The sequence below is a fragment of the Cheilinus undulatus genome, linkage group 14, assembly GCF_018320785.1.
Source record: "Cheilinus undulatus linkage group 14, ASM1832078v1, whole genome shotgun sequence".
Classification (NCBI taxonomy): Eukaryota; Metazoa; Chordata; class Actinopteri; order Labriformes; family Labridae; genus Cheilinus; species Cheilinus undulatus.
The window spans coordinates 41,766,396-41,792,727 of record NC_054878.1 but is presented as its reverse complement, the minus strand read 5'-3'; the positions used below and the strand labels follow the sequence as shown (position 1 = coordinate 41,792,727).

The 26,332-nt window shown below is 38.2% G+C and overlaps 1 protein-coding gene across 2 annotated transcripts in view; it reads right to left on the bottom strand.

Moving 5' to 3' along the window:
* dnajc5ga (DnaJ (Hsp40) homolog, subfamily C, member 5 gamma a) overlaps positions 1-24,542 on the bottom strand; it is a 31,432-nt gene extending 6,890 nt beyond the window's left edge. The window contains exons 1-6 of one of the 2 annotated variants that reach the window (XM_041805334.1): positions 24,374-24,542; positions 10,999-11,126; positions 10,358-10,571; positions 6,179-6,335; positions 2,639-2,817; positions 1,918-1,957 (exon numbers count right to left, since the gene is read on the bottom strand). In XM_041805334.1, the coding sequence (XP_041661268.1) occupies positions 2,642-2,817; positions 6,179-6,335; positions 10,358-10,571; positions 10,999-11,117 (666 nt within the window). In that variant the 5' untranslated portion in view covers positions 11,118-11,126; positions 24,374-24,542 and the 3' untranslated portion in view covers positions 1,918-1,957; positions 2,639-2,641. The remainder of the gene's footprint in view (positions 1-1,917; positions 1,958-2,638; positions 2,818-6,178; positions 6,336-10,357; positions 10,572-10,998; positions 11,127-24,373) is intronic. The other variant, XM_041805335.1, reaches the window with a different exon arrangement.
* Between the last annotated feature and the right edge of the window lie 1,790 nt (positions 24,543-26,332).

Sequence of the window (26,332 nt, the reverse complement as noted above, 5' to 3'; positions counted from 1 at the left end):
CAGAAATGTAAAAGCATTTAAAACATTAGGAAGAGACGGAAAGGAATATAACTAAAAATGGTAAGAATGAGAATTAAAACAATTAAAATGTGTAGAGATTAATAAGTCAGCATAAGAAAATTAAAATTCTAGACAGTAAAAGATATTAATGATAATCATGATAATGATAATAGTCTGGTAAACCGACATAGCAGCAAGAAGAAGACACAATAAAGGCAGGGGGGCCCTAAAAAGCAAGTAAGAGAGGTGGAGATATTGCATAAGAATCAATAAGATTAAAATACAAAGTTGCGAAGAGCAGATATAGAGGTTTTAAGGTTAAAATTTGACAGTAAAGTAGAAGAACTAGAGAAAAAGAAGAACATATCATATGATGAGTAAAGATGTAACTACATTCACCCTCAACTGTCACAGTTTAGATGTCTTACAACTAATACATCTGAAGGTTCATTTAAGCTCAGCTTTCATTATGCATATGGACAGGGGCGTAGCTAGGGATTTTGGGCCTCCAGAAAGAATATTACACAGTCCCCCTCTTAACTGGATAGCCAAGCAACAAATGTTGCATCATTTTACACAAATAAATATGCATTTTAATGTATTTCTGAAGCATCATTTTCCCATTTATGAGCAATATTTTTACTATGGTTAAACTGAATTTACTTGCATTATTTTGGCAGCAATGAACTATACCATTTGGATATTTTTAAGGGAGGAGCACAGGCCACCCAGTATTTATTTTACTCTATTTGATACACCTTTCATTTTTTTGACCCATTCATTTTGTTGCTTTTGATTCAACAATGAAACGAATTACGAAGAAAAAATAGATAAAAACACATCTTTCATTGCAGGCTCCTCAAGGGCCCCTCCCTACTGTGGGCCCGGGTAATCAGTAGCTTTTTTCCCCCCTGTGCTACGCCCATGCATACGGATGTTAAAATAAGCTTCTGCTTGTATTCTGTAATCATTGGTCATTGTTGAGAAATGTAGCCAGGAATTCAAGCAAAGCAGAAAGACTTTTTTGGGAGAAGAGTGTGCATGATGGTTGGAAACAATAAACATATACACTTTAAATGATGATGCTAGATTGCCTAGGTGCACAGACCGACAACTACAACAGAAGAACTCGTCCGAAACCGGACGAGGATTGAACATCAGTTGGATAGCAACCATGTGAGACAGTGCTCTCTAATGCCTTGGTTCTCAACTGATGGGTCACAGAACCATTATCAGTGGGTCGGGATGTGTACCTGAAAAAAATGCTGGCAAATAATCCAAGATGTGCTTTTATTCTGATGATATGTCTCCATCTCATTATTCTGTCACAAGTTCAAACTGCCCCATTTTTCATTAAAAGCATGATTGAAAAATCTAAGAACTTTGAGTCCCGCTTTGCTATTAAGAAGGCAAAGTGGGTTCTAATGCTAGACCATGCTAGTGGTTGCATTTACTCTAAGTCAAACACAATCTAAAAGATGCACGTGAATGTTATTGGTAGTGGTGGTTGTGTTGGTTAAAAGTCAGATTTTATTTTAATTTATAAAGGAGCATAAATGAGCTCTGATTGGAGAAGAAAGACAATTACACATGGAAGAATCCACATCCCAATTCAGGTGCCTGTAACGCTCGTTTACGGTATGTTTGCTAACCTCTATTAAAAGGGAAATTTTGGTAATTTTGGCACAAATACAAGTCTGTGGTCCTTTAGCAGCATACAGAATTAGTGACTGAGCATGAGTAACAGATGGGGCAGACCTCTGACAGCTATATAACTGTGGCCACAAAACTGAGGTATGAACCAAACTGTGACCTCTGAACTCTTTTACACCGAATAACAACTCACATTGAGGTTCTTCTGTCTGTTTGATACTTTATCCTCCATTTGAATGTAAAAATGATAAACTCCATACAAACCTGCTTCTGTTAGTCGCGGCTCATCCACACCATCACCTTCCTGTGGGAGGAAACAAAGCTCTGATTACTTAAAGGTTATATAAAATTAAAAACATATTTTCCCTGGTATCTGAACCCACTTAAAACCCACCAAACAGCTAGTATCAAGGTGGGGTATCAGCAGGCTTCTTAAAATAATTGCAAAAGCATTTTGATAGAAAGTGTCAGAAATCAAATTCAAACATGTTTAAACAGAGCAACTCATCATAAAAAGGTTTCAAAAGAAAAAAGAAATTGAATTGGAACTGATTATTAATAGCAAGAAACATAATGAAAACCGGTTTGAAAAACATGCATGATATAAATCCATTAGACAACACTAATGTTCCTACAACCAAAACTGCTGTAATTTAAGAGAAAACGCTTAAGAATTTCATCATCATTCAGCCATGCTTCTCCTTCCACAGTAATTTAAACAGACACTTCAGTCATGTTACACAGACAACGAGCACACAAACATGAAAATAGCATGCAGGTACAAGGCAACTTGAATTACACGAAGAATGAAGTTAATATGCAGCGATCTTAAAGCACAGGTGATTTGTTATGGAAGAGAGGAGCAGCAGTGATAAGGCACAAACAGCTGACAGAACAGGGCAGCACAGAGATGAAGACAGCCTCACATACAAGACGGCAACGAACGGATGGTGTGATAACAGAAATCAGGCGAGGCGGCTCTTACGAGTCATTTCGACTCCGGTAAGGTCTCTCCGGGGTTTTCTTCCCCCGCTGCACTGGCTGAGGTCGGCAACTGGGGCTCAGGTGGAGGCATAGGCATGGGCAGGGGGATGGGCTGATTCTGGCCCTTTGGGCTTTCAGGATCTGGATTAGATGTAGGCTGGCCTATGATTACTGTGTAACCTGTGGGATTGGAGCATGAACACACGAAGCCTGCCTTGTGAGAGGTATGCATGTTAAATGCCCTGGTTAACTTAAAGCACTTGGCTAGTTGTAGTTTTATCTTCAACTGATTTTACTACTGAAGTTGTTCCAGTAGACATGAAGTTAGTCAAGCTGCTGTGGCGTTTGTAGATTAAAATCCAGAAAATAAAACCTTCAGTATTGGCCCCCATCATAACTAACCACCTTTTTACGCCGGCTTCTATGGACATAGCATTCCGCGCCTGGCATGGGAATGGAATACAGTTTATCAAAGACCTTTATATAGACGGAGTGTTTGCATCCTTTGACCATCTTTAACAAAATATAAACTACAGTGTACTGATTTTTTTAGATTTTTGAAATTGCGGGCGTTTGTTAAAGATCAATACAGCTCTTTCTCTAATAAACCTTTACCAACCCCAATTGTTATCTCTTATCCCTGATAAGAATGGACTAATCTAACAGATTTATGAAAATATTTCTAGCATGAGCACTTAATCCTCAGATATACTCAAAACACACTGGGAACAGGATTTGGGTGTTTCATTTACAAATGAAACCTGGAATGCAGTTCTCAGACAAATACATTCCTCATCCCCCTGCAGCAGACATGGGCTCATACAATTTAAATCTAGTTCACCGTCTCCACTTCCCAAAAGCCGAATTGGCTAAAATTTACCCAAATCTCGATCCAACCTGTGATAAATGTAAATCAGCTCCAGCAAATGTAATTTATTTGTTTCGGCAATGCTTTTAAATCCTTGAGTAAGGCCTACAATATTAAAGTTGTACCAGATCCTCTGACAGCCATTTTTAGTGTAAAACCAGAAAAGGCTACGTGGTCAGGAGGTTTTCACAACGTTGTTGCCTTTACATGTTTGCTAGCCCGTCATCTTATACAATTTCACTGGAAGGATTCAAAGCCTCCTTCCCATGCTAGATGGATGAAGGATGTCATATTCCACCTAAAGCTAAAAAAAAAACAAATACACCATAAGGAGGAAAAAGGAAGAGTTCAGAAGAATTTGGTTTCCAAATTCCAAATTCTTGGAAAGGCTGAGCCTTTCTAAGGTACACAAAGCTTGGCTCCACAGAAAAAGGTTGGGAACTACTGGTATGTAAGACCGGTGTTTTTGTTGACAAAATAGGTATCAAAGTGTGTCTTAGGTCTAGTCCATACGTAGGCGAGGTTTTCTGTACGTTTTGGCCTGTCATACACTCCAACAAGAGTTTTAACTCTCTTAAAATGCACTCCTTCCAGGGTGACGTGATGCTATACATCCTTTTCTCTGTTAGATGTAACTGGCAAACATTGTTATCACTTTCGTTTTCATGGCATCTGCAGACATAACCCAAATTGTGCTGGTGTTAACGCTGCTAACTGCAGTTTTGTACGCTAACACACACCCACAGTTGCTCTCCCACTTTGTTGATGAACAGATACGTCTGAATGGACCATGGAGCTCATTTGCTGTTTCATCCAGCACTCCAAAGACACAACCTAAACTTACCCACAATTTAGGGTGTACTCACACTAGGCCATGTGTACCACGCCTGGGCCCGTGTCAGCCTAAAGTCTGGTATGTTTGGCCAGTCTGAGTGCAATCGTTCCGTGCTTTGGCGCGGCACGCTTCACCGCCCCGGCACAGATGGACGAGGTGGGACTAGGCACAGCACGGATACAAATGAAGGAGCACAAGCACGGGCATGTGACGTAGTGTGAAGTAACAACAAGAGGACCTGCCTCAGGGAGCCACCCAGGCAGCAGCTGCATGCTAGAGACAGCAGGATCCCAGTCCAGTCCACATTTCTGACCAGTTTCTGGCAAAATCAGGCTTTAATGACTGAGAGGATTTTTGGTTTGTAAAATAAAGCTTCTTCCCTTGTTTTAGTCACAAACAGCAGCTCACAGGATAACAAACACCTTTCATCCTGCGTGCATAAAGGAGAGTGCCAAATACACAGACAAGTGTGTGCTGGGGTTAATCACACGGCTGATTTAAAAATTATAATGCCAAACTATCATCCACTGAAATAACTTACCTCTAATTCTATTTTATGTCACCAAGAAGTGAAAGTAGGATCTTGATCGCTGATGTTTGAACAGAGCATCATTTATTAATCCTGAGGCGTTTTCACTTCCAGCTCTCATCAGATGGTTAAAATTGCTCTTGTCACGGTAAAAAAAACTTTTAACTGAACATTTAATCCTGCTCTTGACACATGATAGCTTGTTTGGTGGATCAGGTATCCAGGATTACACTGAGAAAAGGCACAGTTCATGGTGCATAAAGTAATGCCAAGGGGATCCAGATAGTATAAGGACACACAGAGGAATGACTGTAGGGGCTCATACGAGTTAGAAAGTCCGGGTTTCATTCAGCAGAAGTGCTTGGAACTCTGAGCAGGCTCCAGATTATATGCTGTGAGCAATAACTCTCCGCTATGAACCGCTTTTTCTCTCTCTCTCCTCACTAGGCTCTGTATAGTTATTGTAGCTTATTTCAGGTCAGGGGAAATAATTCTGGTGTCAGATCAGATATCGTATGAATCTGTAACTATTTTACAGCCTAAAAAATAACACTTATGCATACTGAGTCATCAAAGGTGGATGCTTCGTGTAATGACGTCGGCGTGTGACGTATCCGTGCCCAAGCCTGGATGCGTTGAGCAGTGTGAGTGCGGGCCAAAGGGGGGACAGGGGAGGGGGGTCAAATGGGCTTCAGCACGGTTAGAATACGGCACAGTACGGATGGCCTATTGTGAGTACACCCTTAACCACCAACACTGGCGGTTTTTGAAGGGACCTGTTTTGGGTTGGTGGGACAACTTTGAAGACATAATTAATGGCTAAGAAATGTTTACATGTCAAGGACATGTGTCTGTGAGTGAGCTGATGCCTGCACAGTGAAGGACAGCCTACTGCTGAGATGGCTGTTTTTGTGTTTTCATGTGGACAAAGATGTTTTTGAGAATGTAGAATAACAGAAGAGGAAACCTCAGTTTTCTAAATTGCCTACATGTAGACAAGGTTATACACCAATTTTGTGGTATTTTTCCTCTAAAATAAAATGTGTTGACAACTAGTTGGGTATATTGCTGGAGGCAGGGCCCATCTTAGTGCGAGATAAGTGTTGCAGGTGACATGTACAAAAAAACTGTATAGATGTGATAGTGGAGATTTACAAAGCAAAGAAGATTACATCCTCTTAGTTTAAGGCTGGAAATATTTATATCACCAGAGGAAAGCAGATTTACAACAACAAATCAATGTTTCTGTCACAAGAAAGTCATCAGGATATTGGAATAATAAACATAATATACTGAAACACCGTCTCACCTCCGTCCTGCTCTGCTTTGATTTGGGCCTCCAGGTCTTCAGGGTCGACGTACTGGTAATTTTCGTCATCATCTGGTGGTTTACATTTCCCACAGCAAAAACAACAGCAGCAGCAACAACAGCAGCAGGTGAACAATGTGCAGCACAGAACCATGCCCTGCAGGTGTTAATAGAGAAACAGGATTGATTTTTAAACAATTCACAGCCTGAAACAGAAAACTACAGGACTGATTTACACTATTAACGGTTCTATAAAAATCTACGAATCACATGCATGATGCAAATTCTTCTAAAATTTTGAAAAATAGTTGAGAATTTACGACAAAAATTAAAGTGTATGACTCATGGTTAGAATAGAATTATCCTACTGTAAGTCAGTTTTATCCTGTTGCAAGACATGTTAACCTCTTTGATGGACTTTTTTAAATTGATGATGTAAAAGTAAAAATTGTGCAGCTATAAACTAGTGTTTACTGTCAGTGGTTGAAGCCTGGGGTTCCCATTGTTAGAATTTCCAAATGTATTGATTTTAATGGGCTATTAAATTTCTTTCTAAAAATTTATGGTTAATGTCCATTGCTATGTTTCCAAGTTACTGTCATTCCAAAAGATTATCTTAAATTATCTATATTTTAAGCATAATTTCTATATAATGTTCGCTGAATCTGAATTGTTTAGGAAATTTTATGGGTGTCAGTGTTTGTGTAGTGATGTGAAGTTCTGAACAGTCAGTAGAATGGCCCTAGGAGACATTGGTGTTTCTCTCTTCTGCTCTCCATCTGTCTGTAACAAACAGTAACGTTAAAACATGTATGCAACTTAAAAGAGACTTAGTACATTAGGCAATTCTTAATGAAAACACAGAGGACTGATTGCAATTTTTGGGGCACAGATGGCCTAGTGGTTGCGCCCCATGTATGTTGGCTGCCCGGGTTCAAGTCTGGCTCCTTTCCAGCACGTCTCACCCCCACTCTCTCATCCCCATTTCAAACTCGCTCTACTGTACTCCTCTCAAAATAAAGGCATAAAAGTCCAAAAATATATATCTCTCATTTGGGCTGTCAAAAGGTCTAATTGTGATTAATTTCATAATACCTTCAGTTAATTGCAATTAATTGCACCCTTTTTAATTACATACTAAAATTCCACTATTTTGCATAAGAAACTGTTACTGTGTCATTTTGGATTTTCTGTTTTAAACTAAGGGAAATTGACTTACAGTTTGGATAGCCATGCTTTTATAGGTCGACTGAAGATAAATGCAGGGCTGTACGTTAACTTTTTTGCCCATAACGCTGGTGCTACAGAGGTTGACAATCTTGTAGCACAGAACAAAAACCTGTAGCACAATATATAATATGTTTTTACATCTCTATAACCAACATGTAACCAAAATATATGCTTAGTAAGTGAATGTACTTGAAAAAAACCCAAAACGGCCTAAATTACAACTCTTATTAATGTCTACCAAAGCAACCAGCCAATCACAGAGAAGAGGGACGCTGATGGTTCATCTCCACATTCAGACACAAAACAAGAGCAACCTGCTGGAAGCTGACTGACTTTATAGAAGTGTTGGTGCTTTAAGGTGATTACAGCAGTATGATTTGGAAATCAGACATTGAGATAGATCAGACAGAGGAGCCAATGAGCTCAGTTTGTGCTGCTATTTGCTGCTGGAATCCTTTTGTTTGTATTCATCTTTTTTTTTTTCTTTTTTTACTTTTGGCAGGTCCAACAGACAGCTGACGTCTTTTTTGTGTTCATCCTATTTACTTAAACTTTAGTGTGTTCGAGAGACTTAAGTATGTTTCTGTGTTCATCCTTAAACTGTGTTTCAAGGACTGAAGTGTTAGGTCTAAACTACATTTATATTAATATATATATATATATACATTTTTATATATTGGTATCGATATCAGCTAAATTTAATTTGTAAATATCCCCATATTGTATAAACCCCAATATTGTGCATCCCTAGTCAAACTAAGAAATATAGTAAAGTTTTAGGTTCTTATATGGGCCTTTTTTAATGGATTTCTTGCAGGCCAATTCAAAAGGACCAAGGGCTACAGTGGGCCCACAGGCCATGGTTTGGACACCCCTTATATATTAACTGATACTCAGAGTAAAGGAAAGTGTTCCTAACATTAGTAGAAATTAATTAAACACTGTTAGAGTTTGGTCCATATTGTAGTATCACACTGGGGTCTGATGTTTATAGAGCTAATGTAAATGAACAGACGCTCTTTTCTCTCTAACAGTGTAATCATAACATCAGTACTATTGGAGTTCAACGATAATTAAAAAAAAAACATCTCCAAGTCGCGTCTTTACCCTAACAATAAACACAAAGTTTATGCAGTGTGGGGCTGTACTGACCTTCTCCTCCGTGCTCCTGCTCTCTCCCTCTCTCTCCCTCTCTCTCTCTCTCTCTCCCTCATCTCTCCCTCATACACTGCTGTCTGTCTGCCGTGTTATATCGGACCTGTATGCCAAATTCAGACACGTATTAGCATGCTAACCAAACAACAGCAGCTACGATATTAGTGGAGGAAAAAAAAATGCATCGTTTTAAAAATTAATCTCTCATCAGAAGTCAGCGCAGACTGAGAACTCTGCCCTTTCACTGACAGCCAACACTGCAACCGTCAGCGCATAATTGGAAAGGATGAGGCTAACGGAGAAGTAAGCCAGTAGGCTACATGTTTTAACATTGTCTTGCCTATGTGCCTTAAAATAAAACTTGGGATTATAGCAGTGCTCCTCTTCAACATAATGACACCTGTACTGCGTCTGCCCTGAGCCTGCCCCGTCTGTAAGAGCTACAGCAGGCCACTCTCTCATCATTGCGGAGCATGGCCGCTCGCTCCAGATGCACAGGATTGCGCGTGACAAGAGGGAAAAACATTCCGCTTGAATCTAAAATGTACCAGAAATAAGAAATATATGGACTTGGCATGAATTTCAAATCTCAGATCAAAGTGGAGTGAAGTTTTTGGGGCAACAAGTCATACCTAAAGTCTTATCTGCGCATGTGGCATGCACACACCTCTCTCACTTTGTCATAGCACCTGTGCGATGAGGAGTGATAATCTTTTAGCAGGGACCAATTTTCTTGTAGCATTTGCGACATATATGTCGCACTGTACAGCCCTGAAATGAGTAGATAAGTGAACAGTAAAAGGGTAAATGTTTGATAACACAAGGTTCAGATGACTCTTGACGAGTCCACTGAGCTTCAAGTTTTCTTAAGTGAAATGCAACATTAAGGAGCAGTGGTGGACCATTTCACATCGCTGTGGCTGCAGGAAGATGCTGTAGGGGCTTAACCAAAGTTTGTTGAAAAGGACATTAGAACATGCGATTAATCATACTAAAAATATAAATTACTGTACAATTTAATATGATTAATCTTGACATCCCTAAAAAATCTATCTGTTGCCCCATGAATTAAATAGAGTTGCTGTTTCTCTGATGGAGTACGAAGTGGAGAGACACAAAGAGGGCAGAAAGTAGTGCCACTTTGGCAGCTATTAAAAAATCCTGCTCCTTCCTGCATGTTTTTGTGTAGGTGTCAAAGTGCTGCAAAGTATTTTAGAGCATCACCGCTGTGAAACAATCAGAAAAAAATAAACACCGTTCTACTCCGTCTTGTTTGTCACTTGTGGCGCTCTCTTTCTCTACTTGATCTCAATGTCAAACGTCCGCCGCTGTGTGCTCTCTCTCTCTGCTCGTAGCAGCTATTGGCTATGAGCATTTATGCTGTCATCTATGCTATCAAATGTAAAAATAATGAGGACTGCTAAAACCATGTGAAAAAGCAGAATATTTTTCAACACTCAGGGATTAAAAAAGGCAAATGTGCTCTGCTCAGTGCTTCTACTAGTTTGTACTGCTGGCGTGGTAAATATGCAGCACTTACATAAAAGAAATAAAAATAGATCCTGGTCTCAGTTTAATGCTTTGTTGTGACATGTTTAAATTTTTGATGAATCACATGGATATAAAAAAACGAGACTTTACAAATAAACCAACGTACTGCTACAGCCTCCTCTGTAATGACATTTAAAAAGGTGTCATACAACAAGCTAACACCGTTTCCTAGTATCATATATGCAGCTTCTAATCAGGAAAGAAGGTTAAGTCACTGAACTCAAAGTAAATCAAAGCACCCACCTTGAACCACCATTTTGACATGAGGAAGTAATATTTGACGCTCTCCTCTCCGAACTGCTCGGACACATAAAGGCCCATGGAGCCATATTCATCGTAGATCTTCCTTTTCGTCTCATCATTCAAAATAGAGTTTGCGTTGTTGATCTCCTTAAACTTCTCTGCTGCCTCTGGATTATCCGGGTTCTTATCCGGGTGGTACTTCAGCGCTAGTTTTCTGACAAGAGAGACGAGCACACGTATATCAAGATATGTCATTGATTCAAAAGAGGAGAAAATGTGATGCACCATTAATGTCACTGCCAAAACTGAAAGCCTGGGAACATTTTTATCAATAGCTCCTGTTTTTAAATAAAGAGAACCCCCAATAAAAAAGACATTAGTCAGCTTACCCATATTGCTTACTAGTAATGGAATTTAGGTCAACAGCACTTAAGTAATCTGCTCATTTAGTAGTGAGAATATCAACATAATTAAGAACAGGATTACAGATATTTATGAAATGGATTTAACAAATACCTAAAAGTAACAATTACAATGTATTTAGCCTGCCCACTGTGGAGAAACTAATCCTCTGTAAAGAGACAGCTGAGACAGCTTAATTGGGGTAATAATTCAGATGAATGAATGTGCAGACTGCTTACCGGTACGCCTTCTTAATGTCCTCAGCTGAGGCTCCTTTCTCCAGCCCTAGCACCTTGTAAACACTTTCCCCAGCTGTGGACATCTTCCTCTGGGGACGGGAGGGGTTCGGTTCAGCCATGGCTCACCTCTGTTGAGAGAAGGAAACACACTCCTTAGTCACAAATTAAACAAAGAAAAAAAACATTTCGATATCCTAGGAGCTGAAAGCAAATATTGCAGTCTTCTCCATGTTGATAAGATAATACTTTCTTGATCCCCGGAGGGGCAATTCTGATCCAGTTTAAGAACATATCGTTTTAACCTCTCAGCAATGTCTGTTTATCTAAAGAGCAGCGAAACTTTTGTTTGTTGTACATCAAGTTAGTACAAAGGATGATGTTTCTGAAAGTTACAAAGTGCTGGATAAAATAACTCCTGTTTTGGCTTTATATGTGTTGAGAAGATCAATACCAACATCTTGAAAAAAGTGAGGCATCTGGAAAGTCAGGCTTCTGCTATAGCAAACAGATGACGGCAAGGAAAAGAAAGCACTACAACGGAGAAAACCTGACAATAAATCACAACAAGACTGTCAAAGTTAAATAAATGAACATAAAGGAACTTCATTTGTGCAAAGCATCGGTGCATATACAGTCCAAATAAATTACAGCATAGAACAAGACTAAATCATTTTTTCGGGTGTCATTTGGAATTCCCATTGGGCAAGAATAGATCTCATTTTTAATCATCTGAATGGAACGGGACAGGAATAAAGGTCAACAGGTGCAGCTAGAAGAAGGAATCATAACAACAAACTAGTTTAATATGCATGCACACCGTTCTAATATGAATAAAGGCATTTTTTAAATCAGTTTTAATGTCTATTTGCTATACACAACATGTGTGACAGCCCACACTAACGCATTGCTGCCATCGCCAAATCAAAACAATTTACATGCAAACTGGATTCGAGTGTTAGAACAGTCTGGTTATGGGTGCCATAGCAATTTGGATTTTTTTTTCCTCCAAGTGAAAATAAATACTGTGCTTTGTCCTTGTCCTTGCTGTGCCCTTAAGTGAATGCAGCTTTGTTTCTGATTAAGGCAAAAGATCCCTGTGGCATGTTTCCACAAGTTAACAGTTATTGGTACTGGCAATGCACAGGCCAAATGGAGAGCATGAAGTTATTTTTAAAAACAGAATAATTCAAAAGGAAAAAACCAGGAGTGGGATGGGATGGGAGTCACTCTGGGCCAGGATTGAGACAGAAGACACTGAGAGGCGGCTGCCAGATGCCTTGAAGAAAGTAAAGAGGTTTAAAGTGATTTAAAATTGTATATTTGAACAATTTTTATAACCAAATATGCACAAATTTAGTCATATCTAAAATAAAAACATAGTCATTTGGTGGAATTTATGATGAAATCAAAGTAATGATTTAAAAAAGCCACAGGATTTAAGTCTGCACAGGGCTATTGTTGAATGTGCAAGGCTGTGTTCAACTATGCTTCAACCACCCTCAGGTAGATTGGGGGTCTCCATAATAAAAACTGCATGACAGATAAACAGCATATTATTTTAAAATGATGACATGGGTTACAAACTAAGGTCAAATCTGAAGTCAACTTGTTTAAAAAAAAAAACATTAAAAAGGACAATAAATAGGTCATAGACAATATAATGATATTTGGAAACTGTTAAAAGGAGTAGCATTATGGTCTAGCTGTTGGGTCAAACCTTATGTTTATGGGTGACTGGGTTCAGGTCTGGCCTGTGGCTTCTTTTCAGCATGCCTCTCACCCCTCTCTCATCCCTGTTTCTGACTCTTGTACAGTTAGAGGCATAAAAAGCTAATTTACATAATATATATATATATATATATATATATATATATATATATACACACACATACTATATATATATATATATATATATATATATATATATATAAAGAGTTGTGTCATAATTAGCTAAATAAAATCATGAATCAGCCATTCATGAGTTGGATGGCTATGGAGAGGAACTTGACAGGCCTCAATCCTCAAAAGCCTCTGATCTGTATCTGCATCTTCTTTAAATTAATAACATTTTTTGCTGATAAAACAAATATATTTGCCAATTATAAGGGGTGCACCTTCTAACGTGGTTAAATATTTTGGAGACACCATAATAAAAAGTGACAACACAAATAAATCTCTTCATATCTGCAGTGGGCTGCCTCTCCATCTTAGGAGTACATGAACACTTCTGTACATTAAGTACTGTAGATTATATTCGGCACAGGATATTAACTTCTGCAGAGTTAAGAACAACCAATCCTGACAGGTGAGCTGCCTGCCATTACTATCAAAATCATTGCTGGGCTGAGGCAAATGAACTTTGTAATTGAAATATAAACTATGTCAAAGACTTCTATTAGCCTCATCAGTTTTCAGGCACTGATAAGACCCCCCCCAACCAATCTCTCACACTCTGAATAATCTAAAGTAAGTTTGTTTTCAATAAAACCCCACTAAGTTCAGGGTTGTTTTATTGCTTTGACCTGTCCAGTTTTGCATGCATTTTTTGTATTGATGAATCTGTTTAGTATTTTTGCAGTGATTAAATCATTGATCATCAAATGTGTAAGTTGTATAAAATCCCCTGGCTTTTCAGCTCTCTCCTTTCAGTATTGTAGTTGCTTTTCCTTAGTGGTAATTGAAAATGATCGATCTGTTCATACATACATGAATCCATCCATTCATTATCTACACCTCTTGTCACGTATTGGGTCATAGGGGGCTGGAGCCAATCCCAGCAGTCACTGGAGAGGAGTCAGGTACACCTTGGACTGGTCACCAGTCATTCACTAGGCTGACATACAGAGGCATACAAGCAAACACTCTTACATCAATATCTTTGGGCATATTTGATATTTAATCAAATACATTGATTTATGCCAAAACTATCAAAAACATTTTTGCCATTCCTCTATTGTACTTGATTGTTTTTACTCCAAATTCTCCAGTAACTGCAAATTTAAAGAAAAGTCCAAGTTCACACGTCAGCCCTGATCTGCAAGTCAGTATTAATTGCCCATAGCTCCTGGGAGTAAAGCGCAACACTCCCAACTATTACGTCTAGACCAGTTATGCCTTTGATACCCATGGGGAAAGGTACAGGATCTCTATATCTTGGGTTTAGTGTACACATAATTACATCCTTAATCCCCATTATTTCATAACTGGGAGTATTATGTATAGTTATAGCCTGGAATTAATGTGCTGCAGTTACAAAAAACAAAAGGGATTTCCTCTAAACCAGGGTTGTATAAACACGCATACTCACGCACATACACTCTTACTCAGCTGCTGTGAGGGTCGTTGACGAAAGAAGATTACATTTTGCTGATCTCACAGATTAGCGGCTCGTGACCATATCAGAGGAGGCCAATGTGCTGGTCAGACTGGCTGAACTGAACGAGTGACACACAGGCGCACGAGCCACATTAAAATTAACCAGTGATCACGGATCTTTACAGCTGTGTCCAGGCGATAGATCCATCAAAGACAGAGGGAGTTTTACTTTATGGCAGCTTTAAACTAGTCTTACATGTATTTAACCAGACATAAAGAAGAAAAAACACAGCAAATCCTCAGGCTAAATGAACAAATATAGACATAAAAATAGGACTCAAGGCTTCCAGGATTAGCAGGTCATGTTAAGATTTAGTTTGATGACCCTAGAATAGGGCTGGGCAATTAATCGAAATTTAAATTTAAGGGCAATATAGCCTGCTGCAGTTTTTGAATTGCAGAAGCTGCAATATTTCTTTAACCTGTCATGCGACAAAATACCTATTTGATACTTGTTTGCAGCAAAGATGTTATGCTCCACACATCATAGCAACATTCAAGCCTCATTAGAAAAATTAGTTAACTAAAAAAACTAATATTTTCTTATTTTTGGATGTTTTACTTAAAATGAGAATGACACAAAAATGATACTTCCTTCAATACAACTCAAATCAAATTTACAGTGAGTTAAATTATCACAATACGATAATTTTCTAAATTATTTGGCCCTGGTGTAGTCTATCTAAAATTGTATGGAATGATTTATTGCTTTATTTGTATTTGATGAGTTTGATGAGGGAAAGCCAAAAATACCATCTGTCTCCATAGCGCAGCTGGTATATCAGCCCCCCAGATCTAAAAACAGCTTGCACCGACAACTAAAGGAAACTAACCTATTAATAAGACTATAGGAATTATGGCAATGGGCGAATTTGCCAAAATGTTGAAGTATCCCTTCAAGACTCGTTGTGCTTCGGTGTAAAACAGTTCATTACCACAGCATGTACCCACAATTTTGGTTTTATCTTAACTAACATTAGCCAGCTTTTTAAAAATAAAATTACCGTTAAGCACACCAGAGTCTGTCTCCTCACTCATCACTGTTGGCTGTGTCTGACCCTCTCACCTCTTCACCCCCAGGCACGTAAACATCAGCGCTGGAGGATTACAGGAGCAAGTTGTGGTCAAACATAGTCATATGATTACACTGCGTTATTATTTTTTTTTAACACGTTAAGGTTTCAAGATTAATCACAAGCGTTAATACGTTAATATTAACAGCCCTAATCCAGATATATGTCAAATTTCTCAAAGAATTCTCAAAACCATAAAATGATCTTTTTCAAGGCTTTTAAAACTCTCATTACTCCACTAAATACTTAACAATACCTTTTTTTTTCCAAAAATTTTACAACCACTGTTCATCTTGTGATCAACAGAACTTAAAAGTACCTTAACATTAAAAATCTGCATCTATTCCATAGGACTGAGGTGTAGGAGAATGGATCTATCAAAAATTGAAGGCAAATTGATGCACCCAATCTTATCTAAACAAAAACAGGCCACTGATTTAGCTCAGGTTCCTATAAGAGACAAAAATCCTCCATGCACTGGTCCCAGGATGGTATCCCGATCTTTGCACCCCTACTTTCTCTCCTTGTCCTCTCTGTCTCTTCTTAGCTTTCCTGTCTAAAGAAGGCAGAAATTGTGATATTGATGTGCAATATTCAACTTTTTGCTAATATTCAATATGCCTCTATTTTCAAAACTCATTTTAGCTGATACCGATATATGCACAACTTTTTCTATTGTAAAAAAACCCACAAGTGTCTCCTGTGCAAAGAGAGGCTGAGTCAAGCGGAACAGAAAGGTATGTGAGAAATAGGCAACCTGATAGTTATTTACACTGGGATTCATTCAAATTGGTCAGACTGGGCCCCCTCGGGTATGTAATACCTAGGCCCGATGGTACAGTTAAACATTTTGATGATTTGTTATATCTATACATATTGCCTTGGTTGAATAAAGCCTGAAAAGAGAAAATCTAAAGGCCAGTCCTTCATTCTTAATGATGGAAACGCTGCAGGCCCAGATGGCACATCTATTCCAGCCAAGAAACCTGATGTAAACACTCCAAATGTGCTGCACAAACCCTCCATGCAGTCTGGCAGGAGAGAGCAGCTCCTTCAAGACCACCAGGCTGCTGCAGAAGGCACTGATCAAACCGTCCCCCTGCAGCAGCTGCAGCCCACACCGGAGCCATTGATCGGGTATCAACAAGCAGGATCTATTAGGCAAATTAACTGCAGTCTTTTATGGTGCAGGCTGTAAGAGCTGGCTGTATGTGTGCAAATACTGCTCATTTATCGTGCTAACAAAACCAACAGTATGAAAATGAAGCCCCAGAGCAGTCACTTCAACTAGACACAGACACACACAGGAGTCTTTTGTCTTCATTTCCAAACACATCTCTTTGACTCTTTTGTGCTCCAAGATTTTTTAGGAGCTGATCTAAGTTTAGCAACTGTTCAGTGGGATTTTTATTCACTGAAAGGCTGTCAGCTGAGTGACAAAAGCAGAGCAGGGAGGAGGAGAAGCACCTTTGTTTGTCTTTGAGGATTAAAATGGAAAATTGGGACAGCTTAAGACATTTATCAGAAACTCACATTTGCAGCAAAATGCCTATATGAGTTGTAAAATTACAAAAACAGAGATTTAGCAAGATGTGTGAGCTCAAGTCTAATATGTTTGATGAAGGTGGCAACGCTGTTTGGGCTGTAAGTGCAATGTGGTAGAAGAAGAGGCAATACAATGCACATTATGCAAACATTTGCCATTTCTTTAGTATGGTTTAAAAAATCCTCCTTTTTGGGTTTTATGTATGTTTTTCAATCAAAATGAGAGTGACATAAAAATGATAATGTCCTTCAATAAAGCAATTGATATCAAATTTGCAATTGGAGCTCCCACAGTCAGTCACAGCTCTGTCAACACAGTATCATTTTTAAATATGATGTACTTACTAATCTCTGCTCAAATTAATACTGATTCACCACACTGCTGTTGGGAAAGCTTAACCTCCTCCACCCCAGCCTCCTCCTTTATAGCATAAAGCTTGCTGCACCCTCATATTCAGATTCATGCTGCTAATTGCTTCTGAAATCATTTCATTATTTTCAAGAAACATGGTCATAAATGTACCTAACCATATGGGGGCTTCTAGCCATGTGCTCGAAAGCCAAAGAATGCTGCTTACATAGTCCAGGGACCATCTTTAGAGCAGAGACTTCTCTGCCAGTGAAAACTGTACATACAGAATGGTTAAATGTATGATGAGTGTTCCTGGCTGAATGAAGAATGATTAATAATATTTATATTTATTGAAAAAATATATAACATCAGGATCTTAATAATAATCACATATTAAATCACAATATTGGGGGAAAAAAGTCGCAATTAGATTATTTTTGCAAATCTTTCAGCCCTGATATCGGTATTGGCAAATTTGAACATTTCTGCCGATTTTTACAGCTGATGTACTAGTATTGACTATTGGCATCATAAATCATAAATAGCCTACCATTTAAAACATGCCACCGCCATCTAGTGCACGTCCAAATTATTGCCCCCATTATTTTCTACAAACAATACCACACCGGCAGCAGCCAGACACATCTGGATGCCAGATGTCAGAGCACTGAACGCCACTGCTCTAGTCCCAGCAATACTGTTGGAGTGTGTGGAGTCCTACGACCAAAATATCAAACATGTCAGAAATCCATCCGACCAGTTGTGAGCAGCTGGTCGGGCTGTGATCTGGTTGTGGTCAGCTGTCGTATCCCTCTGTACACAGCACAACCAACAAAGCACAATACAGCTGAAAGTGGATGCGACTTCCAAGTGAGCCGTGTGACTCAAAATTTGTGGCTAAATTGGTTGAAATTTGCTCAGCATATGCCAGGCCTGAAGCAGTTTGAATTGAATCGGATTTAGATACCCATCCCTACTCAAGGAGGCCTGCTGTGAGCTCTGTGCATTTTGAATGAAATCCCTGAAACAGCCACCCCACTGTTTACTTCCCCGCTCCTGTCTAAGCTCTGCTCGACTCAGCCTCTCTTTGAACAGGAGACACTTGTTATTAATTACTTCCAAAAAAAGTTGTGTAAAAATCAGTATTGGCGGGGCGCAGGTGGCCTAGTGGTTAAAGGCGCTCCCCATGTACGCAGGCAGCCCGGGTTCGAATCCAGCCTGAGGCCCTTTACTGTATGTCTCTCCCCCACTCTTGACCCTGTTTCCAACTCTATCCACTGTCCTCCTCTATCTAATAAAGGCACAAAAATTCCCAAAAATAAATCTTAAAAAAAAAAAAAAAATCAGTACAGGCTAAAATGAGTTTCAAAACATCAGCCTATCAAATATCCACTGTGAGAAATGAATGAACAAACAACCACAGCACACCTAGACTTGCCTCACGAGTCACGACACACCCATATGCATCTGCGCACCCTTTGAGGATCACCGTCCTAGAGCAGTGTTTCTCATCTGGGCTATCCTTACAACCCAGTACCTCCTGAATGAGAAACTGTGACCAAATTACCAACATGTTTAACCACATGAATGTTTGCAGTGAAAATTGTTGAAGTTTGGTCCTGGATTAAAAAAAAGATTGGCTTAAACAAAGAGATGGGACAAGCATTATTAAAAAAACATTTTCCAATTAAAACAAGTACACACTAGAAAATCAGGTTGATTTTACCCAAGGCCATAGCCTAAATTATCCCCAGCCATGAGAAGCCAACACCAATTTGCTTTCAATCACACGGAAACAGTCAAAGCGTCTGTATGTTTGTCTGCTAAGCGCTTCTGTTCATTATAAACTTAATGCTTCACTTTTTTCCAGGCACACATTGGGGACACACTAAAACTGCTCCACAGCCCTCTTCTGGGTCCAAACACACCAGTGAGGAACCACTGACCTAGAGAAGTGCTTAGAAGAACAGGTATCAATATAAAAACTATTTTAAAAACACCATTTAGAAAAAAACATTAGCAATGGATTAGAAGTAGATAGATATACTTTAGGTTCCTTCCAAGCCAAAATCAACCAATTTAATCCATTTGGATGAAATAAAACAGCCTTTATTCTAAGTCAGCGTCTTCTTAAAAAGCACTGAATTCAACATTTTTGTGAGGCTATTATTAGAGCACAGCATTGAAGTAAAATGTTTGCTCCACTTTCACAAGATTTTTATTGCTCTAGACAGAGGTGCTTGCTTGTCAGAATCCACACAACAACTCAGCTCATCCCAAAATAGCTCCCTCATTGTTAAAAATAACAACAGCTCTCTAAGGTGTGCCACATGTTTAGTTTAGTCCTGCATGAACCCACAACAGAGAAGAACCCCCAGGGTCTGTGGAGAAAAGGGCTCTCAAAGATAGATTTAACACTCAAATCTGAAGACTGAAAGCAGATAAATATCTGAGAAGTCCTGTCATATTTGACAGTTTGAATTACAATTATGAGTCGTGGTTTGAAGGCCTTTAACACAGGGGAGTCTTTAAATGATATATGACATAAAGCATTTTATTCCAAGTCTATATCCAAAATTGGATGAACAGTAAAATTTGACAAGGAGGCCCCTATCGTAGTCTTACAGAGGAATTAACAGACTAGATATGAGAAAAACAGATTTCATGTTTTAGTAATAAATTATTGTAAAAAAATATTAGTGCTTCACTGACCACCTTTGGCCTTAAAACACTGACAAGTTGGTTTATCACTTCCAAAGAAAGTGCTTTACATCATCAATAGAAAGCTGCAGGGAAAATGTATTTAAAGGCTAACCAGGGAGTTAACATTGCCCTAGTTTCCTCACCAAACTTTCAATGGGATTTTCCATTGGATTTGGATTATTGCAGAAAATAAGACTTCGGGCTTATGAAAGTAAAAGATACTTCCTCAAAGCAAGTCAGGAGTACCACTTTTAAGAATTTGAAGCATAAATGCAATCAGGAAGGAAAAAACATACGTTAGGTGACACCACATCATGAACAGTAATTCTCAAGCATTCAGTTCTTAAAAATTCAAATTTAAAGGATCGATAGAAGTTTTATCTTTGGATTTTCTCAACTCCAACATGTCAACATTGATATTAAGAAATTAGGAGACTATGATTAATGATGGTGGTGATACAGATGCATTCAAGGTCACTTAGATCTGAATCTTTACTCTTTCAATTCTCTGTCTGTTTAGAACAATGAGTGTAGATAAACATGTTGTTATTATATAACAATTAACATAGGAAATAATGAAGGTTGTGCTATATTTAGCAAAAGCAAGCTGCTGAGTGTTCAGCTGTGGAGTCTGCTTAAATTTAGGGCACGGGCAGCTGAGGTGGCAGATATGGTGGGGAATGTTTATCAGCCCAGTAATCAAACTGTATGAATGCAGCTCAATCTGTTGTCAATTTGATTTCAAGCATCTTAGGCCAAATCAGTTTGGAGAAGTTGGACTGAAACAAAGGGCCAGTCCTGTTTTGATCCAGTTCTTTTAGACAGATGTGAACAGCACCATCAGACTGTTTCAGAACAAAGCAAGCCAGCGGAGATCGCTTGGAAGAGGAGGACTCGGCTCACTTAATCATGATTGTTTTGACTGGTACTGAGATCACCATCATTCAACACAATTATTCACTGCTTTTTCAAAATCTGCATTACATTCATTTATTGTTCCCAACACTTTCAAAAAAGAGCCAATAAATTTATAGAAATGCCTGTCAAAATATGAATATGTAAAATAATGATTCACAATAAAAAGAATGAACAAAAAGATTTTCTTTCATGGCCATCACCTGATCACCTAACATTTACCATGTGGCAAAACCAGTGGACAAAAATGAGCATAACAGCATGTGGCACAGTAATTGTTCAATCACAATTATCTTATTTCATGATTGTTTCATTGATTTGGGACACCAGAGCTGTTAATAAAATTGAAACTTGATTAACTGTCCAGCAGTACTGGAACAGTTTGTCTGCTCTGAAAACGCAAATGAGACAGCAACCAGAACAAAACATAGGTTGTCTTATCAAACTGCAACAGTTTAATGCATAGTTCTTGACAAAGATACACAGTAAAACGATACAATTAGCCATATTTTTCCAATTCTATTGTCAAAAGTAGGGAAAGGTACAAAAATCACTAGGGATGCACAGATGTATCGGTACATCTCTATCAGCTGATATCAGCCTTGTTTACATATATCGGCCTTTGGGCAATTTACAGTATGTGGCATGAACAGATAGCAGTTATCAATGTATATATGTTGTGTCCAATCAATTCAGTGCTGGTGTGTGTTATAGCTACCTGCTGATTCAAATGCAAGATGTTTATAAAGGGCAGAAAGTGACCTGTTGGACACACACTATGATTTTATGGTCAAACAGGAGAGAAAATGTTGACATACTAGGAGTGTTACACCCAAAGAAGTATCAAAAAAACACTACTATCTGCTCTGGTATTGGCTAAATTGTTATTACAAACATCAGTATCGGTATTGGCGCTAATTTTCATAAAAGGTGCATCCCCAAAAATAAGTACTGCCCTACTTTTTTGGCACCTTTCTGTTTCTTGGAGTATCAAATATACTGATCTGATCCCAAAGAGTGGAGCTGCACTCACAGCAGTCCACTAGTGCATCCAACAAATTGTCATTTTCTACAAACACACCATGTTTTGTACTGAGATTAACAGCTTTCTCTTTCATTTTGTTTGTTGTTCATGAATGAGCTGGTTTTAAGAACAAGTGGCAGGAGCCAGCTCCTGTTTTTAGACACTTTCCTTTTATTCTTTACATGAAAAAAACCCAAATGGTACCAAGTAAAGAGCTGTTAGGGAGTCAAACAAGCATCTCTTACTGCACTGTAAATGTACAGTACTGAATTAAACTGGACTGCTTTGTAGAAATTTAGAGTGTTTTCACATTAGGTATGATTGCCCCCCCATTATTCTGTGTCACACTTGTGTATGTACACACATTCACATATAGTAGGTGCTGATACACATGTAGTTGGTTTGAAAATCTGCCAAGAAGAAAGAAGAAGAAACATCCATGGCAACAACTCTGGTCGACATTTGTTTATGCTTTATGCTGACAATGAAGTTCATCCTGCAGGCTACTGTGAATGATTTTATTTGCTGACAACCCTCATCCTAATTCCACATCTACCATGAAGCTCAGAGAATGAAATGGGTCCATCCTGCAACAGTTTTAGAAGACAGGAAATGTTTAGAATTGACCTTACAACTGACAAGTACCCCAACTGTGTTATTATCTTCCTTGTACCATGCCAGAGTCCACAGGAATTGTACCCAAGACCACCTCTTAAACCATCTACAGTGACCAGATGGAAGTGGACTTTGGGTTCATGTGTGCTCAGGTCCCAAATGTGAACCAACCCGAGTATTTACTACATGTTTTACTCCCGTATTGAATTTTTCCTTTTAATAATCTTATCTTGTACAATATTTCCCAGTTTGTCTGTAAATGACTTCATGTTATTTAAATTAGGGTTTGCTCTCAATGATATTGTCTATTTACCACTTGCTGTCATTATAGCAGCATACCAGAACTATGACCAACCTTTAAGATTTGCTGGTCGCCTGAGTTTGTTGGAGTCAGTGCAGGCAAGATGAGAACAACCTGAGAGACTGAGTTCAGGTCTAAATGTACTACAAATTAGGTCAGTAGATTTAAATGTAAACATATTAACCTACAAGAGAGGAACCAGATTCAGGCCAGTAGGATGTTGGTCATAAAGTTAACTTTGGAACAAAGTCTCTCCAGTTTTAAACTGAAATGACACTGCAATCCTAACATAAAGGAGACAATTCAAAGTTTTGATTTGTTCTGAGTTAGAAAGTGCCGGTGTTTCGGGGATAACAGTATAACACAGAAGGAGTGACGCGTGATTATCGTCTGTTTGTCCTTGTGCAGCTCTAATCCTTTGCTAATCTCCCTGCACATGGAGTAATACTTTCTATTCAACAGCCTGTCATTCATAACTAAACGTTTAAGTAAAACAAAATTCATCAACTAACTTTATAAGCCAGTGATAACCAAAAACGAACGGTCATGCTGGCACTAGTGTTACGCTTTAAAGGGTGACCGTGTTAACTGGCGGCTTCCAGCCGAACGCTTCTGCGGTTGTCGTAGTTTCAACAATGCTACTGGCCTAGACTTAATTAAAACGTGTCTGGAGAGGATTTCTGGCATTATAAAACAAAACTAAAAAATTTATCATTCGTTTAAGGACACTTTTCGTCCTCAATTTATTGAAACTATAACAGTAACAGACGCGTTTGTCTGGAAGTTCCCAGATAACACGGTCACTCTTTAAAACGCAACACCAACGTTGACATCAGGGTTACCCGGCGGTTAGCTAACGATTTTAACACCTAGTGTTATATCTCGCCACAACAAGTATTTCATTTCAGCCAAGAGTAAATAAATACATACAAAAAATGCTAGTTGCTGTAAACAAAATTCTAACAAGATGCGAGACAAAGCCTTTGAAGTGTGAAGATAGACATTTGCCCAAATTAACTCTAACCTAAGCACTTTATCATATTACTACCTGTAGGTGCAACAGTAACATAGTGGAGTCATTATTAAGGGGTTTCGGCACATTACCAACGATTCGGCACAAATAATACTAAAAGATTGAGCACACGTTTCAACAGCAGCACAAATCTTCATTTGTACTCCTTCAGTGCTGCTCGCTGCCACCGCCCTCTATTATCTTTATGTTATAACGAAATAGACCTTCGGTACATGATATTTTCACGTATGTCCTGACTGAACTTGCATTTTGACGTCCATTATAATGCTTAAAATAGCTGCTCGGTCTCTCAGTAAGATGGCTATGCTCCCTTTGTTGAGGAGCAACTCAAGCTTAAACTGGCACATTTTTGAAAGGGGTTCGGCGTGCGTGACCATGACAGCTATAAACCGTTAGCCAACGCCAAGCTAGTCTACTTAGAACAGCGAAAATGGCTTACCTTGCGTAAACTGAACACTGTATATATCGTTGTAAGGTTAGTTGGATCATAGAGGCATCCGGTTTAATGCCGTAAATCTCACGTTAAAGACACCAGTTTGGTGAACAGGATCGACAGTCCGCAGTAGCCGCCGGCTGGGTCGCTTCTTCGGGTTAACGGTTGGGTTCGCTCTGTCAGAGGACAAGAGCTGTGATTGGCTGATTCCTCCTTCCAGGAAATGAAGACGGAGAGGATGTTGCTTTCAAGGTTTGGTCTAAAATCCGCCTTTCAACCACAGAGCTTGATGAAAAATCACTTCTTTTACATAAAATCAGTAATCGAGTCCTAGACAAGCAGCAGTGAAGGGAGACTAAAAATCTAAAGGGAAAACACTTTTCATTACATTAATTTAAACTTTTTTTTTTTTTCATGAACTAAAGCCTGCCATATTCCACACTTTAATGTGAAAATGATCTTGTACATCAACAGTAATTCCAAAGTACATTCATATAACGAATATTTTAATCTACTTTATGCTGCATCTTTTTTCTACGGTGGCCTCGAAGGAAAACAGCAAAATTAGTTTTATAAAAGTAAATTTTAAAAAAGTAGGAAAAAAATGGAAAATGAAACATTAACCATTTAATAAACACATTTATTTTTCAAATATTGTTGTCTAATGAAATAGTTTTGCCTTGTAAAATAAATATCCGTTGAATTGAGAAAAATGTTTCGGGAATTTTATCAGACTTTTTTCCTAAAATGTTAGGGGTGGGGAGTAAGTCTATATTTTTGAGGAAAATCATTTTTAGGGCAGGGTTGTTCATTTCTTGGGTTAAGTGAAATGTTCTAGAGATTTATATTGTCACTTTTTTCACAGTGATTTTAATGTTTTGGGGGTTTCATCAAATAATTTTCCTGAGGATTTTGAGGGATTTATTCTCAATTTTTGCTTTAGGTTGCGATGGAACTGTTTGAAGATTTTTATCAAACACTTTTTTTTTTTTGTCCAAAGGGAAATGTTTGGGTGTTTTTTTCAATATTTTTTGTTCAATTAAACATTTTTTATTTTTTATTTTCAAAGTTTTTTGGGGGGGTGGACTGAATTTGTTTTTGCATGGACTGAAATGGACTGAGTTTTCTTTTTTTCTTTTTCCTTTTTTATTTTTTTTTTTTGCCTTTATTGAATTTTTTTAGTTTTGTTTTGTATATTTATTCAAAATAAATGTTTTGGGGCTTTGCATTAGGTGAAATACTTTTGGGTCTTTAAAGTATTTTTTCATGAAGAGAATTTGTTTTCAGGATTTTTCAAATATTTTAGCTTTAAGTAAAATGCTTTGGGGGTCTTTTAAAGTATTTTTTCATTAAGAGAAATGTTTTCAGGGTTTTATAAAATATGTTTGCATTAAGTGAAATGTTTTTGGGACTAAGTTAATAATTTTACATTAGATTACATGTTTTATGGGTTTTATTTAATATTTTTTCCAAATGAAATGTTTGGGGGTTTATTAATATCTTGAGTTAAATTAAATGCATTGGGGGATTTTATGTAATTTTTTTTGCACCAAATGTAATGTTTCTCAGGTTCTATTTATCATTTTTGTTTTGCAAATGTCCTGTAGTAATTAATCCTTGTATATTGAGTTACATCAAAAGTTACTTTCATTAACCATATGAAATTCCTAATTTTATATAATACTTCATAAATGACACTAAAGCTATCAATAATTTAATATGGCAAAACTGAGTAAATTTAAATGATTAAGCTCTTATGACACCGGAGTCGAGGCATTTCAGTGTCAGAAAGGACATCTTTTAAGTCTCTCATTTACCTTTAACTTCTTGGTTTTTTCGGAGGCCTCAAGAGGACATGAATCCATACATTTTATTTCACTTAATTTTTCCATGAAAACAGTAATTACCGGTCCTACTTATTTGGCAATGAACTGACATTCTGATAATAAACCACAGAGCACTGCA